Genomic DNA, 20,383 nt, shown 5'->3' with positions numbered 1-20,383 from the left:
CGAACGTGGCGAAGGTAAGGCGTTTTCCCGTCCCATTCCATACTTCATGCACCAAAAGGAAGTTCTATGCCCCAGGTAATCCCGTAGCATTAAGGATCATTTTCTTTTGCTCTTTAATGACAATGACAATGACAATGACAATGACAAGGATCTTTATTTGCACGTATGGGCTAAATACAGTACAGTAGTTTTAATATCACATGAAACGTATTCAGTGTAGTGAATCGTTACATGAGGTGTTCTTAAACAGTGAGATAAACAAATCAACTAAATCTAGGCTATGCTATATCTATCGATTACACAATAATGAAACATATGATGCTGTTGAATCTATTGTTTACATGTCTCTTCCCTCTTCTTAAAACAAGTGTGTACGAATTTACAGAGGTGTTGTTGTATTATGTTGTCAGAGGACGTTATTAGATATAGAAATAGTTCATCTTCAACTAACTGTTTAAATCTTGAATCTAAATTCAGGGCACTAATAAAAGAATTACGTATGTCCCTGTATAACGTACACTCCAATAGATAGTACACTCTAATACATAGTCAAATTCAAGGAACTCTAAAATTAGTCAACTGCATCTATGGTATAACTCATTCTGCTATTGCCAGTAGCTTGAGTGTGCAGAAGAGATTGTCAAGCACGCAATATGTATGGTTTTATGCTCTAAACTAGTCCCTCGTGTAGCTGCGGGTGCCGATGCGAAAGCATTCCTCACTTTTTGTTGCACTGCCCTAACTATACTTAGCATCGCTTATGCCTCTTTGACAGACTTGTTAATTTGAATATACCTGTTAGAAATTGATACTTTATCTGATAATGCTCTTACATATCTTTTACTTAATGGATCGTTTTTTTTATTATCTTCAAATTTCAATGCGCAAATCTTATCCGTAACTCTATTGTATATATCAGATACTAAGCGTTTCCATATTCAAGCTAATATTTTTTTGTTATACACATATACTACTGTTTCTTTTACACCTCGGTTCCTGTATTGTTCCTGTTTTGTATCTGTGTTTAGTGATGCCGCTTAAAAAACGTGTTTGCTTGAGTGTGGCATCACTATGTATTGTATTTTTGATGTTGAAATAAAACTATAAAAAAAACTAGTTTTACAGCATTAGCTACTATACTTCTGCAGCCGCTTCAGAAGACGAGTCAGTGTACCTGACTCTGAGGGATGATACAGCTGATGTGCCAAGGGCACAACAAGGAGGAGACAAAGGTGAGTTTTATCGCGGCCTTATTAAGAAGAAATATCGATAGAATACATCAATGTTAGTCATCTATTGTTCAATACCTGTTTTAGCATTCCATCCATGTCTGTAACAGCTATTTTAATCTGTAGTCGATTTTGTTCCACTTGTGTAAACAAGAAAAGAGTTTTAGAGTCACTATGCAATAATCTACCAGTGTAATATTGTTAAGTGTATCCGATGTGAACCATTGTGAATTTATGTTAATACAGTGCTATGTAATATCCTCTGTGAGATGTCAGTAAAATCTTGAATTGAATTGAAATTCATGACACAGTCCCCCGGGAATTTGACAAAATTTAGATTCAACTTTCTCCCGTTTCAGGAGATGAACCAAAGTACATGACACTAAAAGCATCCGGAGAAGCGAACAATCTAAATGGAGCTGGCGATGGTAAGTTCCATCTACATCTACATCTACATATGATACCCCTAAATAGCCCCTTCAGGGGCAAAGTAGGGGGAGAGTTGAGATCCCGGGCTAAGGCGGGCAGGCTTCCAGCCTGGCTCGGTATGACTCAACAGTGGGAGCCGTCGCAACGGCGCCAGGCAGGGCGTTCCACTGGTGGATGGTACGGGGAAAGAAGGAGTCTTTGTATTTGTCGATTCTTGCGTAGATAGTGTGAAACTTGAGGTGGCGGCTCCCCCGGGTGCGCCCCTGAGCTGGTTTGAGTAAACTATCTGTGTCTATATTAATATTGTTGCTAACTAGTTTGTAGAAGAATGTGAGGTGGGCGTTCCTCCTCCTTTCAGAGAGAAGGGGCCACTGCAGGTCGTTGAGCATTGTTCCATTGTGGCTTCTTAAAAACGCTGCCAATAACTTCTCCTACTTAAGAATCAATATACATGTACCTCAGGACGAACAGACGGCCTAATTATTTAAAAACCATCCAGAAAGAATAGCAACGTTGAACCACTGACAGTGGCAAAAGAGCCACGGAAGGCTTCACTATATACACTTCTTTTTCTTGATCCTGGATGAGGGAAATGACCGATTCAGTTTCTTTACCCGATAAGAGATGAAAAAATGTTTTCAGCAACCAACTCAGGTGGAATTTTAAGATATATGTACATCAGACTAAAAGTGAAATCGTTAGAAAAATGTAAGAGTAAAAACGCATTTGGTCAATGCTGAGGTGGCTTTCTTCCAGAAAAAAGAAGTCAAACCCAACGAGCGTAAATTGTATTCCGTAGTAGTTCTTAGAATAGCCATTTGTTCAACTTGTCAAGATTGTTAGTTAACTCGCACTATCTGTTCAGCATACCCTTGCTATGCATTGATTCATGTTGCAATTAGCCCTCCGGCAAGAACTTGCAAACAAAACATTTATTATTCATAGTCGTTTCTCGCCCATCTCAGCTGAACAGCCGAGGTACATGGCCTTGAAACATGGCGTTGGAAATAAAGGCATCCGGGAAGGCGGTGAAGGTAAGGTGATGTTTTTTCCAGTTCAACCTGAACTTGAGATTGTCCTCATTTAACCCCGTCAAGGGCAAAGCAGGGGGGGGGGGGTGGGTCCCGGGCTAGGGCGGGCAGGCTTCCAGCATGGCCCGGGAAGTTTCAACTGTGGGAGGCAGGGTGTTCCCTGTGCGTGTCCAGTTCAAAATGTGATGCATGATGTTTTCTTCTTACAAATCTGTTGTTACATAACCTGCATTAAGGACCATGCATAGGAAGAATAGCTGCATTCATAGAAGAAAAAGAAGAACTTTATTGCGCGACAATTGTATCTGGTACAATGTATGGCAACGTACGCACATGAAAGTCGAACTATTTTTAGTAGTTAACAAATACAAAGAACTAGTCTAAGCTATGACTAACAGTAGAAATAACCTATAGAATAATGTACATGCTAATGCTCTCATTTTGTAAGCTAATTGTGGATCCGAAATAAAGTAAAAAAAATTAAAAAAAACAATGTAAAGAAGTGGTTATTGTAAGTTTTGTACAATGAACGCAGCGGAAAATGAAATATATTTTATTTGCCAATGTCCTCTATATGACGCCGAAAGAAACGAATTATATAAAACAGCTTCCGTTAATTCCCCTAGCTTTCGCCATTTGACTAACTTACAAAAATCAATCTTACTACTAAAATCAACCAACCCACTTACGATACAACACGTGGGTCGTTTCATTTTCCACTGCCATCAAAAAGAAGTCAAACCCAACCATAGTCAACCTTAGTTAACATAGAACTTTAACAGTAGACTAGATAACTATGTCGATTCCCATGTATTTCCATGTCTTTGTTTGTCTGCAATTAGCCTTCGGGCATGAACTTGCAATAAAGTTATTAATTGACTTGATGTAAATGTTGCAGGTTCGGAGCAGCCTCGGGAGGAAGCGGGTTTTCCAGCTGACGGTGATTCGGGGATTCCCAAGCGGCTGAACAAACGCATCACAGGTTGGCCGGATTTGTCCATATGTATCATAGATTACTCATCTATTTATTTATTAATTTCATTTCATTTCATTTTATTTATACAGGGCACATACAACTCAGGCTGTGAAGCCTGTTTTTCAGATATTCTAAGGTCAAAGGACAAATTCACACCTTTCAGCTGCAGAACTTCCAGATTTAAGAACACCACATTACCTTTTACCGTAGAGTTATTGAATGAATTGTAGTACTTGACTTAAGTGTATATATATAGTTTTTAAATATGTTGAGTTATGGTAAAACTTGTATGAGCAATTGAATGTTTTATCCCATACCCCAATTCAGCCGGGAAAGGCTGCAACGGTATGTGTATGCAACTGTTTGCAAATAAAACCAGTCAGTCATTATTATATCCCTGATATTACATATAAAACACACAACTACGACATAGTACACCGTAACAATAATAATTAATCAATAAAAGCCATACAATACAAATTTCAATTTCCGCCGGGATTGCCATTCTTAAAGTTCTGGTAAGTAAAGGCAGTTCTTTGTTTGAGTGGTAATGTGTTCCACAACTGAGGCCCATAGTGTTGCATACTACTACGGTATGATGCTACTCTAGCTGAGGGACAGTGGAGCAGGTGGGGGTCGTAATCCCGAATCAGTTTGGCCCCTGTGCGTGTTCGGGCTCTTAGCATAGGCGGTGACTTCCAACGAAAGAGTTCTGTTATGTACACTGGCGCCTTTCCCCGTACTGCCTTGAAAACTGTAGCAAGAGAGATTGTCTCTACCCGCTTGGTCAATGGCTCCAGTCCTGCCTCGGCTAGCATAGTTCTATGTATATTTGTCTGACTGGCATGCTGCTAAAGCCCCCCTCTCACTGGACCCGCGGCACGCTGGTGGCGTCGCTGCGTCCTAAACTGGATTTGTGTTACCCTTGACTTTATAATCATGGGAATATCATTCAAAACGTACAAGTATGACCAAAAAGACAACAAAACACACAAAGCTTATAAAGATTCGTGTTTTTTTTTTGTCGTTGCAATTCGTTCAGTGCTTTGTCAATTCGATCGGCCGCAGCGCCGCCGCCAGCGTGCCGCGGGTCCAGTGAGAGGCTTAAGTTGGCCCGACTAGCCACCGGCTACTTCTTTTCTCTTAATTGGTTTATCTAAATGGAAATTAGAAATAAAAACAAATAAACGCACGGAAACTAAACGCATGGGGGGCAAAACTAAACCAAGTAAAAACTAAGACAACTTCTAACGTTACAGGCTACAGGAGTATACAGGCACACATAGAAAAAAAGGCTTTTATCAAGGGCTAGCCGAGGGGTTCATTGTTTGATCGGCGCACATCGACGCAAGCACATTATCTTTGCGACTCGTGTGCATGTGGTAGTGATGTGTGGCTCTCCTCAAGTCAAAACCCCTCAAGTAAAGGAGAGAAAACGGGGATTTCCATGTTCTCATTCTGTGTGTGAATTCGCATGCATGTATTCTCCAAGCAGAGGTTTCGGTCGGGGGGGGGGGGGTAGTTGTGGCCGAGATTTTATACACTCTCCTCTCTCGAAGGAAGAGGAACGTTAAAAATCCCGGACACTCCTACCCCACTCGACCGAAAACTCTGCTTGCATCTTGGAGAATAGCATGCATGTGCCAGAATGGAGTTTAGATGCGAATAGGAAAGGTCTACAAAAATATGATATTTTGAGAGATAATAGCATATTTAGCGATAAATGGCAAGACATGAATTTACTTGTAGGCACCTGCTCGAGGAACACGACAAAACGTCAGCATTCCATCTCATAACATCTCCTTTAGCGTAGAAATATCCTAAATACAAGGTTCCTTACAAACATCTGTGTCGAAAGCAAAGCCCTGGACAGAGCGCAGACTGACGGGCCGTGGCGTGAGCTCACCCCGACCAATCGCAGACTGACGGGCCGGGGAGTTAGCTGGACGCGATGAATATGTAGAACGGGTGGGAGGATTGGAAGATTAGTCTGCGGCGTTTTTCACGGTGACATTCGCTCCTCGGTGTCGGACATTCCGTCTGGCGGCAACTGCGCGTGAGAGAATCGAAATTGGTCTCACTCACAGACGCACTGATACCGAGTTTTGTATTTTGTATTTATTCATTCTTAACTCTGACATATGAAACGTAGACATATAACATACTTTGAAAGAAAACAACATGTGATTAGTCTCGTTCACGGCAAAAATAAAGTTCTTCCAGACATTCAAGTTTGAACTTCTAAGCTGCAATGAAAGTAGTGCGACTCATCAAATGTGTCTTCGTTGATGAAGGTCAGATACCCAGGTTATAAGATACGCCAAAAATTGTTACTCAAGCAACTTGATAAAATCTTAAACAGTCACACGTTTCAGACAGCATCCGCTATCTTTCGTCAGTGACTAAGGACAGATCTGGTAGAACTAGGTTTTACCAGATCTGTCCTAGTTCTACCAGATCTGTCCTTAGTCACTGACGAAAGACAGCGGATGCTAACTGAAGCGTCCGTGACTGTTTCAAAATTGTATCCAGTTGCTTGAGTAAGTATTTTTGGCAAATGTGTCTTTCTTCGTCTGAAATGACAGCGCGCCGACTTTAAACACGTGAACACATGGACTGTACCAAGCCAGAAAGGCAGTTTTCTACTGTCAACTTTATATATTATTGTTAATTACATGTTACAAAGTTAAGGTCAACATCTTTCAACATCAACAAGGGGGCTGATTAATGTGCGCAACAAATCTACAGTGTATCAAAGTGACAGCAAAAAGAAGGTGCTACAGAATTAGAATCGTCCAGTAAGTTCTGTATTCTGCGTTGCGTCCACGAAGGTTAGGCATCCAGGTACAATACGTAATTCAAAATCAAGCATGAATCAAGTAACTAGATGAATTCTCTAAAAAGACAAACGTTTCAGAAAGCATTGGCCATATCTTTCACTCTCCTCAGGCATCACTCATCAGTGAAACATGCGGATGCTATCTGAAACGACTGATTCTTTAGATAATTCATCCAGTTGCTTCATTTATTTTGTGTTACGTAAAAGTCTTGTTGATCTCATCCCCTATCGATTCAACCACCGACGACGTAACACAGGTAGCGTGCGTAAGCCAGTGGTCAGCGGCCCTGCTTCTGGCACTAGAAGCCGTGAGTTTGATCCCGGCTTTGTCGATTACCCGACATACACGCTACCGGAAAGGGTCGCAGTCCTTAAGCCCCCGTCACAAATGAAGAATTTAGCTCGGCCGACTTGTCGGCGAGCTCCAAATGGCGATTTTCGGGCGAAGTACGACCGACGTCCTGTCGATTCTACGGGCTTCGGGCGAATTTTCGGAGCTCGGCCGACGTTCGCGGGGCACTGGAAGCTGCGCTTAAATTCAGCGAGGCCTCGGCGACGATTTTTGAACTCGCACAGCTCGTCAACAGTTTGCCCGTAGCTCGCCCGAGCAACGCCCAGCGCTCGGCCAATATTCGGGCGGGCATTCGAGGATTTTAGACCCGATTTTTGGTCGGTCGGAGGTCGCCCGAACTCTTCGGCCTCGTGCGAGCCTCGCACGGGCTTTGGACAATAATCGGACGACCGTCGTCAGTGTTCCGGCCGACTCTTGAAAAGTAAGGCGTGCTTCGGGCGAGCGTTGTACTGGTGTCGATGGGAGCTTGGACGGGCTCCTTCTAGTTTATAGATAAATGGTAATGACAGCTTGGTTTATAACATAAGATGATAAATGATACCTTAATATTAACTAATACTAATATCAACTTGTCAAAGAATGCTGCCAAACTTTTCTAATGAAAGACAATTCAATTGCAAAGTTGAATTTTCACTGAAACAATTTTATTATAGATAAAATGTGGACACCGAAGACAATACTTCTTGTTTCTTTTTTGGTATTGGTTTGGATGTTTTAATTTATATATTAATGAATTTGGGCTTGACTTTTCAGGCTTGACTTGACTTCCTGAGTTTTTCCTCCACAAAATGACTAGTTGAAAGTCTACTGAGTCATTTTAGATCTATGTTTGTCTGCCGAGGCACGCCCAGGCGTCGGCAGGGCGTCGATAGGCTTATCAACGGTCGGCCGAAGCTCGGACGGCGTTCGCCCGAGCTTTGGTCGATTTCCGTTTGCTGAAAATGTTTGGATCGGGGTTAAACGACTGATCTGTTGACTTTGTGGCTCCTGCGCTAGTATTTGGATTGGTTTATGACAAAATTCCTGTTTAGGTTATTATTTTCAGTGTGCCCACCCACTTTACTCATGCCCGACAGATTTACCACAACTCAGAAAGTAAAGTTGGTCCAAATTTGAGCTTGTTACCAGGTCAGTTGACTCTGACTTCGTCCGTGTCCAAGACATGGTACCGTCTTATGCGGGATTTATCATTATTAGTGTTCGACGGACGTCGCCCGAGCTTCGTTCTATTTGTGACGGGGCAGGTTTTCAGCGAAAAATACGGTCGACACTCGGGCGAATTTGAAATTCGGCGAGCTTCCGGCGATCTACAAAATCGGCCGATGCTCGCATGAATTGTGACGCCGGCTTTAAGCCGGCGTCACAATTCATGCGAGCGTCAGCCGAATTTGTAGATTGCCCAACGCTCGCCCGTTGAAAACCTGTCCCGTCACAAATTGAACGGGGCTCGGGCGACGTCCGTCGAACACTAACAGTCATAAATCTCATATAAGACGGTACCATCTCTTGGACACGGACGAAGTCAAAATCAACTGACCTGGTAACAAGCTCATATTTGTTAATTAACATGTGTTTTACTGAACTTCTTCAATAATGACAGAAACATAATTAAATTGTTAACAACCTGTCAGTATCTATCCAAAGAACTAACTAGGTTTCCTACTGCCAAACTCCCTTGGCCTTGCTATCAAAACTACCGTCCTGTCTGGATGATCTGTTACATATTAGTTACGCTGTTCCAATGTATCATTTTGGTCACGTTTGGTGTTGCATGACTCCCCCATGAGGCCATGAGGTTAGGGGATCAGTGACAAAATAAGCACATACATTGTCTAAATTTATATCGGAACAGTACCGGTACTTCATGATCCAGTATTTTGGACCTGCACCTAATCAATTTTTACGGTACAGTACCGGTACACTACTTTTGTCTTGATTCCTTTCACTTTTACTTTCACTGTTGTCTTCCCCCATCCCGGCCAGCCCTTGAGAGCGGGTTCCGGAAACTGTCTCTCACCCTGGGACTGATGTACCTGGTCAACCTGGCCTTGGTCATCTACATCACAGGTGGGATTTATCTATATTCATAAACCTTTTATTAAAGGAATCCCAAGCAATATTAGGGCCTGAAAAATCGGATTTTAAAAGTCTACTTATCTAGTCATTGCAGCCGATGATACCTTCTTTCAAGTAAACCGGCTGAATTACGCAGTCTTAAAATTAAGAGTACAAAACGAGCACAAACAATCGTAGAATATATACAAAAGGCAAAATTTACTACCAACAGTAGCATATATATAATTATAACAGATTACACCTTACAAATTGGTGTTTAGCTGTTGGGTTAAGTATGGAATAGCACTACGTTTGTATCTGTCTGATCTTGTGAAAGGAATGGTAAGCTGTAACCTCCCCTTTAAGCCCTTATTGTGGACTATCAAATTACGGATGAAAAAAAAAACATAATTGTAACTAATCCTTGAATGAATGTCTGTTTCAGGAAGTTGATACTGATGAAGTTGATACTTTGTTTTTATATTTGATCACCCTTTGTGAACTATTTAGCTTCCTAGTCCGCTCACAGCTTGAGTTACACTGTTCTATGTCCGAGCAGCCTACGGACCTTCCCGAGCTCGTGCCAGCCCGCCCGCCCGACAGTCGCCCGGGGCGGAGGACAACCTGAGCACGATGCTGGAGGCCGCGCCGATCCCACAGTTCGCTACGGGGGAGTTTGACGGGTCCGGGGAGGCCTGGAAAGCGGCTCGGCCTCGCCCGACGGTCCCCCATGTCGCTACGGCGGAGTCCGAGAAGGCCTGGGAGGCGGCGCGGTCTCGTCCGAACCGTGCCCGAAGCGACGCCCGCGGAGCACCACCTACCCCTGACGGTAACCTGGCGTTTCGCTACATTTAACATAATTTGTCAGTTAGCTACAGTCATTTCGCTACATGGCAGACGTCGAACATCATGATGAGGAAAGTGATACGTAGTCATAAACATGTAGCATGTCTGCCGATAAAATCAACACCTTCTGCTATATAGATATATAGTCGTGTCCTACCTTTTGAGAAACAAGGACAGTGAATGGAAAAAAATGTTCGGCAAAAATGTACATGTACAATCTAAAGGAAATCAAAGGTATTGTCTTTAGACTAACCTCTTCTTTTTTTACAATGGCGTTACGTACTTACTTACTATGATATTGGTGTATTTGGTACACATCATGTAAAATCGCTTCCTAAAACTTCATTGGCCGCTGAGTTCGATAAATGTCTCGAATCTTGTTGCCCTCTATCACACATATGTGTGAAGTAATCTGATATTTTCTTTGTCAAATTTTAGACGCTGGTTTCAAAAGTGCCACGTTCACCACCCTGAATGCCACCGGCCGTGCAGGCCCGACCAGCCTGGGTGACCACTACCTCGGACAGGACCACGAGAAGCTGGTGACCTTACAGAACGGGACCCAGCTCTTCACCGTCCCTGAGACTGGAAACTACGTGATTGAAGTTGCAGGTAACCCAAACCTTAAAGCTTTATGATAAAAGCAACTTAGATGGCCTTCCCCAAGACAAAGAGAAATGGAAAAAAAACACACACACTCACACACACACACACACACACACACACACACACACGCACGCACACACACACACACACACACACACACACACACCACACACACACACACACACAAAAAAAAAAACCTCTCCGCTGAGAGGTACGAAGGCCGACCAGGGAACGATGATGACATGATCTGATGAGTTGAAGGAAAATAATCTTTGCGTTCTAAAATCAAAGTACAGTAAATGCCGTTCATGTTTACAAGTAAACCACGCTGGTTGTCTTCCTTTGCATGCCTTCTAGACGGCGCTGGCGTTAAATTTTTATGTTCCAACGTATCGTGGCCAGGTTCTTTTGCAGGAGAGATTATTTTTGTTGCCCAAGACGAATCTTTTGGCTCCAACAAAGCGGGCGGCAAAATCGACGTCTCCTGCAAAAGAACCTGGCCCCGCGATATGTTTAGAATGAAAATGTCACCTAGAAGGCCTGCAAAGGAGGCCAATGTTGCTTCTGTTTCATTTCTTACTCTCTCTCTCTCTCCCTCTCTCTCCTCTCTCTCTCTCTCTCTCTCTCTCTCTCTCTCTCTCCTCTCTCTCTCTCTCTCTCCCTCTCTCTCATCGTTGGAACTGTTGCCCTGGTAGGTGCCGCGGGAGGAGTGGACAGTCTGACGGTGAACGCCTCCGCCCGTGGCCGAGGCGCACTCATGAAGGGAACCTTCCATCTCCGCAAAGGTAAAAAAAAACCTCCACTCAACTAACTTCATTAATGTCCTGCTTCGTACAACTTGTCCCTTGGGGGATGGCATCTAGCCTTGGTGCCACCCGATTACTACCAGGACTCCTACACTCGCTATCCTGAAAATTTCCAGGATAGCGAGTGTAGGAGTCCCGCGGTACTAATCGGATGGCACCCAGGCTAGATGGTATTCACTGGAGACCCAAGACATGGCTACGTGATATCATGCATGTGTAAGGATACTCTCTGTTTCACATTCTACTAAAACTGAAAAGCGAGGAGAAGTAGAATTTATCTAATAATAGTCATATTCTTTTATATCCGTTAACGGTACTTGTATTTTGTTTTGTTGTGACCTGTACTTAGCCAAGTGTGGCAGAAATGTGCAATAAAGGCTTCATTCATTCATTAATTAATACGTTAATCATGTAATCTGTATCATTGATAGCTTTTGTCTGACCGTTACCCTCATGACCTCAATGAAAAGCGGTCTTCAGGCTGATTTGAGGAAAAGTGTGGAACGTTGGATTGTACAAGGTGGCTTTCTGATGTCTCTTTGACCAAAGGACATTAAAGTGTTACTGAAATGAGGTTAAAAGTTGCCATGATTTTTCGACGATTCTAGAGGTCCTTGTCCTCCTGGTTAGAATGAGATAATTTTCATGTGATGATTCTGTCGGGAAGTTATGTCAAAAAGTGTAGTTTTATGCATCTGACAGGGTATGTAAATGAGATACAAATGATATGCGTGACGTCACAGACATGAGTGCAGTTCACTTACGCTACAAATTAAAACATTCCCTTTTTCGGCCAACAGGCGAGGTGCTGAAGATCCTCGTCGGGCAGGAAGGCGCGGAGAACCTGGTCGGCTTCTCCGCGGGAGGAGGCGGCGGAACGTTCGTGACGAGGCTCGACAACACCGCCCTGATCATAGCGGGAGGGGGAGGGGGGATAGAGTGGCTGGACGTCCGCTATGAGACGTGCGATGGGACCACCCTGACGTCAGGCCAGAGGAGCTACAAGGGGGGTGTGGGCCGGCCGGGAAACTCGAATGATGAAGTCTTCGCAGGGGGCAGAAACGGGCACGGGGCGACAGCGGGATGGGGAAAGATAGGCGGGGGAGGAGGGGGCTTCCTCACAAATGGTGGCAGCGGGTGGGATTTTAAGCCTGGGTCGACTCGGACATTCGGCGGGGAGGGCGGGTACGCGTTTGTGAACGGGGGGCAGGGAGGGAAGGGGCTGCATCATCATGCAGATGGAGGGTTCGGTGGGGGAGGGGGAGCCCACGGGGGAGGCAAGGGGTCAGGAGGTGGAGGGGGGTACTCCGGAGGGGGGAGGGGCCCGACAGGGACATGCGAGTGTGGAGGAGGGGGAGGGTCCTTCAATGCTGGGACTGACACAAGTGGTAAGAATGGAACCAATGCGGGGCCCGGTTACGCAGTGATCGTACGGCTGTTTGATTGATCAATTCGATGGCTTGGGACCATCCATTCAGAGGGCTGTCAGAGGGGCCCATCCTCACATAAAGCTTCTCTCTAGCAGCAAATCGGTGTAAGCCGGCCTTATCTGATCGTAAATCGTGCTTAGTAAATGGTAGGACGGTCCTTGGACGAAGAAGCAGTTGCCAGGGTTGCGTTATTAGGAACTTCAAGGCAAATAGTTACATTTATATTTGTTCAAAAAAAAGATAGCACAACTGTCAGAAACGTCACCCCGGACGGGGGACGGGACAGACTTCTAGTCACCTTTGACCCACTACTGACGTCACGAGTGTGCTAAGTCACGTGTGTAAACCATTGTATCGTCTGCCCAGAAAATAGTATAGTCTAGTGTAGAGGCACTAAAGCTTTTTTGGATTAATCGAAAAGTTGCTGTGTTCTTGTAGTAGATTAACTCCAGAAATCTGACCCCCACCAAAAAAGCAACAAACAATGACGTAGTTCATACCAATTCTCTTTATTGCCACAGTAATATATCTGACTTCAGAAGTACACATAGTGTAGTGTCCACGCCTACAAACAAGTGTGTCAATTTGTACTTTTCTCCTCAACTACTGTTCAGTTGGCAGCACTAGGAATGCTCGCCCAGTACGTACATACAGCATATGGCAACACCGAATCAACCTCTAACTCTGCTATTGCTGTTGTTTTGTCTGTTTGCGACATTCGTTAACATGTCATCTAAACATTTCTAGTCATCTAAACATATCTCGATCTACAGCATGTGTTATTTTGATTGTACCTTCTAGTAACTTCACATTAAATATAATATCTTACACAGAACACTGTGTTGTCAACTATTCATTTATGATATGTTAACCATATGGGGAACAGTAGACGATATAATATATTTACATCCGAGTATTTGTAGATATCTGTACACTACTTTTGTACATGTTTGACACAATGTGTACACTTCTGTAAGGTATGGTAAGAAATCCATCCCTGGCTAGTTCACAAACACATGCAGCAATCTGGCTTGTTTCGCACGTAGTTCGCATAATCTTGTATGTCTTTCTGGAGCATTCACCAATGCAGAGCCTTGTCCACAGCCTGTATACAATATGCCTCAGGAGGCTGTGCTAACCCAGGCTGAGATTTCTGTTTCTGTGGACGTATACATGGTTTCTAACCAGCTGTCAGCTATTCAGACAAATATCAGCTTTACCTTAAGAAAAGATTCCAGCGGTTCTCTGATTGGCTGACAGCTGGATATGAGCCACGTCCATAAAACTTGAAACCTCAGCCCTTTTCAGAAGAGCCTCCTCAAGGTATAACATTATGAGCCGCAAGTGAGGTTCTGCGAAGGAGAATGTTGCTGAGGTGCAAAATTATTTTAAGTTTGCCTCCTGTGAGTGTAAGCCACCAGAACGCCTTTCGCTATAGAAAGACATGAAATGCTTAAAACACGCACGCAAAACAAATGTCTACTTAGGCCACACCAATCTAATTTCATGTTTATGGATTTTTTTAACAAATGCTAAATTCCAAAATCAACATGAAAACAGAATCTCATAGGAAAGTCTGTACTTCGGTGCACACAGTTTCAGGGTGTGAACAGGGTCAGGTGCAAGTTTTCACCCCAGCATTCTGTTTTAATGTTTTTTTTTGTGCTAAAATTTAAAAAAAAAAATCGGTTAACCAAGAAATTAAATTGGTGTGGCCTTAGTGCTGAAGCAGGGCCTTCGGTGTGCCAGCGGACATGTAACACATGTTGACAGCCTCGCACACAGAGAGGTAAAATTCTCAGTCTTTCGTCTCAATGTAAAACAGCACATCGACAGAGAACATACTCATAGTGTCCAGGTACATTTATGCCGACTGTGCCTAAAATTGCACATCAAAATGTGGGCTGCATGCACACACTCTGAACCTATCTTGCAATGAAGTATAATTGGCGACACTTCTTTAATGTGCTTTGCACATCCCGATGTGCTAGCTAAAATTGCAAAATCCAAAAGAGTTGCACATCACACATTCCAGGGTGCACTTTTATATCTCGGTACACATGGCACAACACTGACTATGCAAAACTACTGGTGTGCCATTTATTTCTAAACGGTACTCTCCAAGCAGAGGTTCGGCTCCGGCTGTTTTTTAACATAAGTTTAGGTGTTTCTGTTGGGCTTTCTATTTTGTCCTGTTTACTTTATGTCCGCCGGCAAAAACCAGCCAGAGCTAATAAAACCTCTGCTTGGAGAGCACAAAATTGCACATTTCAAGCGTAGTGAAGATCCCCCTCTCTGCAAATTGTAGGAGTTAGTCACTATCCTTCTGTAGAGCTATAAATACTTAATATTTACTAAAGCAATGTTATGGTACAATAAAATCCTAAAGCCGACAGACACATGTTGATTCTCAGCTCCTAAAGATCCATAACATATCTCATGTATTACCAGCTGACCAATGTACTCGTAATTGCACGCAAACGTTTTTGAAGTAGATTCAATCCAATGTTGTAATGGCTATTCTTTCGTGCAAATAAAGCTCCGAGACTGGCAACGACTGTTCCTCTCATTTTAGGTACAGCTTTTTAGTAGCATATCGATATTTTTTGGGGGAGGGGAGAGATTTGGATCTGTTTCAAGGTCGTGACGCAAACTATGAAATTCTGAAGGTCAACGGCCCTGTAACTCTGCTTACATGACATAAAATAAAAGCCTGCAGAAAAAAAGCCACTTTGGATATTTGACTAAATGTATGTACGAGAAACAGGTTGATACCTCTGAATAAAAAGACTCTTTTTACACAACCAAGAGATTTATTCCACCGACGTTTCGGTGACCATCTTTCACCTTCTTGAAGGCAATTCTGACACTTCTGTACGTTTGGGACCGCATATAGTGATGTCATCTCCTGTGATTGTACATATGTAAATATTTTGCGTTTGGGAATGCATCTCATTATGTATAAGCAGCAACACCTGTGCTGCATTACTATGTGAACCAGTCAGAATTGCCTTGAAGAAGGTGACAGATGGTCACCGAAACGTCAGTGGAATAAATCTCTTGGTTGTATAAAAAGACTCTTTTTACTCAGTGACTTACCAACCTGATGAAACTATTCAGGGAGGTTGATACCTCTTCCTTTGACACAGTCCACATGTTTTCTTCCACCTCGTGTACCTAATCAACTCCAACTTTACTAAGCCTTAACTTTCAAGGTATATTAATTTTATTAAACACAAACACTTAATAAAAGTTCTTTGGGATTTAAATTCTTACTTTACAATAGAATAATAATAATAAACTTAGAATTATGGAGAATATGGCTTCAAATAATTTAGCAATTATAACTCAAGTATGATGTGCTCAAAAAAGATATTGTTGAAAAAAACTACAGTAACTGTTGTTGAGCACACAAAGAAATGGAATCTACAAAAACTAAATAACACTGATTGTGCAACAAAGCTACCATTTGTCCTCGATTCCAAGGGACCAACTTTTTCTACAGGCCTATTTGGTATCCATAAATAGTTTGGTGATGGAACCACCAGACATCAGGGTTTTACACAACCAAAAGAAAATTACCGGGCAGAAAGAAGCATCTACAGTCATACGATCCCTTAAGGAAGGTGGCAGCATAAGTACTGAAATGCTGGCAGGAAATTTTCCTTTGGTTGGGCAAACAAACTCCTCTAATATCCGGGATAGCTTCAACCTGCATCAGTCTATATGCAGTATGCTAGCCTCGGTGTGTGATGCTTTTGTACAGAGTAGGTCTGGATATGGCCAAACTTCCCAACAAGGTCCCTAAAACTGGCCTCCTCTATGGACATGCTAAGGACACACTTGTATGACAAGTTTAACAGCCTCATGTCTGCAGCAACATTCATTTGTACATGCGCATGTACAATGTACCCCCCGTTTGCGACTGAATCAGATGCTTGGCCAACGCTATTGCACTTCAATCGTGTACCTATAAACAACTTCTTGAATGTGTACACCTCAGTAACCATGGCAACAAAGCACAACAATCATGGCTTTCACCTCCCTGCAAAAAACATCACCCTGCCGGTCTGACCTCTGACCCCCGACCTCCAGGTCATCTGGAGAACATGTACATGGTGACGACCTGGAACAGCATGACGACGGCCAATAGGAGCCAGTCTTTGTTCTGCAGGTAGTTGCTGTGCTCTGCGTTCTGATTGGCCAGCATGCGGAGGCGCCCGCTGAGGTCGGCCAATCGGTCGTTGGTCTCCTGCTGGACACGTACGAGGGGGCGGACGGCCTGTTCGATGGTCGCGGAGGTGTAGTGTCGGGCCCGCGGGCCGCGGCTGGTGTCCGCTCTGCTGGAAACTGGGGGGAAACAACGGTTCACTCATCTTTATTGAAACAACTCACAGACAGAAGTCTGAATTGTGCTGTTCTGTATTGTGTTAGGGAGGCATTTTATAACCTTACAAATGATTTAAAATCTATGATTGAGACCATTTAAACATTCAGATTCATTAACTATCTTACCATATATCAACAGCTCAATTTCTTCAATTGTAAAGATTGAAGTAAAAATCTCCAACATGCAACCCAGAAGACTATCTGAGTGAAAGGATTCTGACTTAAGAAAATTTCAGAGACGAACCGTCGCTCCGTTCATCGTCCGAAGCATCATCTTCGTCTGGTCGGGGTTCGCTGCTGGAGCGGTCGCTGTCGCGGTGGGGAGGGCCTGGCGGTTTGCCCAGGTGCTGCAGGGGGAACAACATAAAGATGTCTGTGAATAGTTTCATCACATATTTAAAGGCAGACTAAACTTAATTTCGTAAAGCATACTGCAGTATGTTATATATACCACCAAGACCAGTTCTGACTTGTTTTACACTAGTCCATCATAGATTAGCGTTTTTACAACATTTCAAATTCGCGGCTTGGTGCTTGTAATACTCAACGAGTCCGTCCGAATCTGACTCGGCCCCAGAATCCATTCTATAGAACACGCATCAATCGTAACAGTCGGATTCTGACGTCACGGTCTTTGGACTCATTGAGTATTACGGGCACAAGGCCGCCAATTTGAAATGTTGTAAAAACGCTTATCTATGATGGACTAGTGTAAAACAAGTCAGAACTGGTCTAGTTTGTATATTTAACATAATACAGTATGCTTTACGAAATTAAGTTTAGTCTGCCTTTAACAGGCCTGGCGGCTTTCCCAGGTGCAGCACAGGGGAACAACATGAAAACAGAAGGTTAAGTGGTCGAACCTCAGACTGAGGACGAAGCATTTACATTTTTTCGCTAGCTACATGAAGAACAATATGTGCAATGTGGCTTTTGCTTATGATGGCTCGCGTATACAGCCAAACACACCAGGTAACCCCTTGTCTTCTCAATAGACAGTTATGGCTTATACCTGAAGCTCCCTCATACACGGGGGCACAAGCTTCATGTCGCCATCTGAAATGACGAAATGCAATCCCTTACATTTACAACATGTCCAAGCTGAAAAGGAAGGTAAAAAAATAGTCCCAAAGCCTTTTTAAGGCAGTGGGTTATATCCACCGTGTCTAGGGAAAGGTTTTGGAAGGTATTCCTCTCCATCCACCACCTTTTTACCTCCCCAAACAATGTCATTCATTCAACAAAATTGAATTGATAAATTGTTAAACTGAATTATCTAATAAAACTGTCCAAGGCCCCCTACCTTCCTGTTCTTGAGGCTCTGCTGCCTCTGCGTGCCCGGCACACTCATGATGCTGGTGGTCCTGACCATGGGGGTCTTGTGGCGCGTCTTGGCTTGGATGACTCCGCCGAACTCGTACTGGAAGACGTCGTTGTGCGGATCCCACGGGCGCGTGCTGAGGGGAAACAGGCGAAATTATGAGACAAAAAAAAAGTGATGTCAAACCAGTTTATGACGATGAAAGTCAGACATCCAGACAAGGCTGTCTTCAGGACCCGTACCTCCGTCCCAGGACAGAAATTTGCTTGTTGTGAAAATTTCCCAAAATCTGAGCTTCATGACATGAAATTGATTAAAAGGTATAAAATTGTAAGCTTAAAATGACGAATTCAACAAGGAAAATTCAACACAATTGGCTCTCAAACAATAAGCGGGACGGAAAAAGAATTAAAAGCTGGAGACAACCCTGCATCCAGGTAATAACATATGCAAGGTAATAGTTACTCAAGCAACTTGATACGTTTTGTAAACGGTCAGACGTTTCAGGTTAAGTATCCACTACTTTTCAAGATGAAAACAGTGGGCTGGGAGGAAAACTTGCATCTGTGTACATTTCAATTTAGCATGATTATCTTTTAAAATCTTATAAAGAACTAACTGGTCTGGCCTGATCAGCTTTATTTCCCGTTAAGATGTTGCTTATTCCTAGACAAAGACTGGTGTTGTACAGTCAAAGATTTGGGTAAGTCCACTTTTTGTGTTTGAAATTATGACAAATTATAACAAATTATGATATACTTCTTGTTGAAGAATAAAAGTAAAGTCCTAACTACTGACTCCATATATTTCCCGTTAAGGAGACTAAAAGTAAAGTCCTGACTACTGACTCAATGTGTTTCCCGTTAAAAGGAAAAAGAGTAAAGTCCTGACTACTGACTCAATGTGTTTCCCGTTAAAAGGAAAAAGAGTAAAGTCCTGACTACTGACTCGATGTGTTTATAGATCCAGTCGTGCTCCTCCGCGCCCTCCCGCTCGAACAGCTTCGGGATCCAGTCCGCCCGCTTGTCCTTCCGCTCCCGGGCGTCTTTCCGCTGCTGCTCCTCAAGGATGTACTTCTCATTGGTCGCCTTGTTCTGGTCGCACGCCGAGATGGCCGCCGACACGTGCTGCCACAGCCTGGAACATATGTTCATAACATTTAGTACACGAATCTAATCATTTCTTTCATAAATCAAGACCACATACAAAATATCATGAAGATCCATCCACGACTTCTATGCTCACACAAACACAAACCATCTTCCCCATGAAAAAAACGATCCTGTGACTAATAATAATGATAATGACAATGAACTTTATTGTGGACAACATGACGGTTGCTATGGAAACTAATAACACAGGAAGACGTCTCACTTTTCAGACTCAAAGTCTCCCTGGTCCTCGAAGCGGACGGTCTGTCGCTTCAGCCGGCGGGACTTCACCTCGTCCGTGACGCTCCAGAACACTTCCGTCTTCTGCAAACAACAGCACAGGGAGTGAACGAAAGAGAAGTCTATGAAAACCTGAACTGCATTTTTAGGACCCAGTTGATCATGACCTCTCTGTCTTAACCTAGCTCCAATGTCACATCTCACTCCACCCCAGCAGCTGTAAAAATGGGAATTTCAAACTGTTTGGGATGCATAGACAAACAATGTGACTACAAAAATGTGTGAAAGTTATCTCAAACCAGTTTAGCTCACAGACGATATGTGAAGCATTTACAGGTTCGTTGCACAGGGGAAATTCCCCTAGCTCTTTTGGACAAGCACTGAAACAACTTCCAGTAGCGTGCTCTCAACCTCTTGGTCCAGAGGAAGGACTGCTAACTATTGGACTACCATGCTACTTGTGTACAGACCTGCTTCATCATACATTGTAGGATCTTACCTCTGAGTCGGCGCGTTTGTCGGTGATGAACACGTCCTGGTCCCAGTGCCCCTCTAAAGTGGCCAGAGTCTCCTTCCCCAGCTTGATCTTGCCTGTGATCTGGTTACTGGCATCGCTGCCTCCCAGGAAAGGCTGCAATCAGAAAAACATCTGTTTGCTTTCTTTGTATCTTTTACGAAGGTTA

At 43.4% G+C, this 20,383-nt stretch overlaps 2 protein-coding genes across 2 annotated transcripts in view; one reads left to right on the top strand and one right to left on the bottom strand.

The window, feature by feature from the left end:
• Positions 1 to 11,320: 11,320 nt before the first annotated feature.
• On the top strand, positions 11,321 to 12,616 carry LOC136429158 (uncharacterized). The gene is made up of 2 exons (XM_066419036.1): positions 11,321 to 11,339; positions 11,970 to 12,616. Exons 1-2 carry the CDS (start codon positions 11,321 to 11,323, stop codon positions 12,614 to 12,616), a joined length of 666 nt encoding a protein of 221 aa, XP_066275133.1.
• A 473-nt stretch (positions 12,617 to 13,089) lies between these two features.
• Positions 13,090 to 20,383, bottom strand: part of LOC136429667 (oxysterol-binding protein-related protein 8-like) — a 108,986-nt gene continuing 101,692 nt past the window's right edge. Inside the window, exons 18-23 of the mRNA XM_066419593.1 lie at positions 20,200 to 20,331; positions 19,684 to 19,784; positions 19,258 to 19,446; positions 18,292 to 18,445; positions 17,233 to 17,335; positions 13,090 to 16,949 (exon numbers count right to left, since the gene is read on the bottom strand). Coding sequence (XP_066275690.1) covers positions 16,696 to 16,949; positions 17,233 to 17,335; positions 18,292 to 18,445; positions 19,258 to 19,446; positions 19,684 to 19,784; positions 20,200 to 20,331 — 933 coding nt within the window. The 3' untranslated portion in view covers positions 13,090 to 16,695. The remainder of the gene's footprint in view (positions 16,950 to 17,232; positions 17,336 to 18,291; positions 18,446 to 19,257; positions 19,447 to 19,683; positions 19,785 to 20,199; positions 20,332 to 20,383) is intronic.

Source organism: Branchiostoma lanceolatum, chromosome 3, assembly GCF_035083965.1.
Source record: "Branchiostoma lanceolatum isolate klBraLanc5 chromosome 3, klBraLanc5.hap2, whole genome shotgun sequence".
Lineage (NCBI taxonomy): Eukaryota > Metazoa > Chordata > Leptocardii > Amphioxiformes > Branchiostomatidae > Branchiostoma > Branchiostoma lanceolatum.
This window is presented reverse-complemented; position numbering and strand designations above follow the sequence as displayed.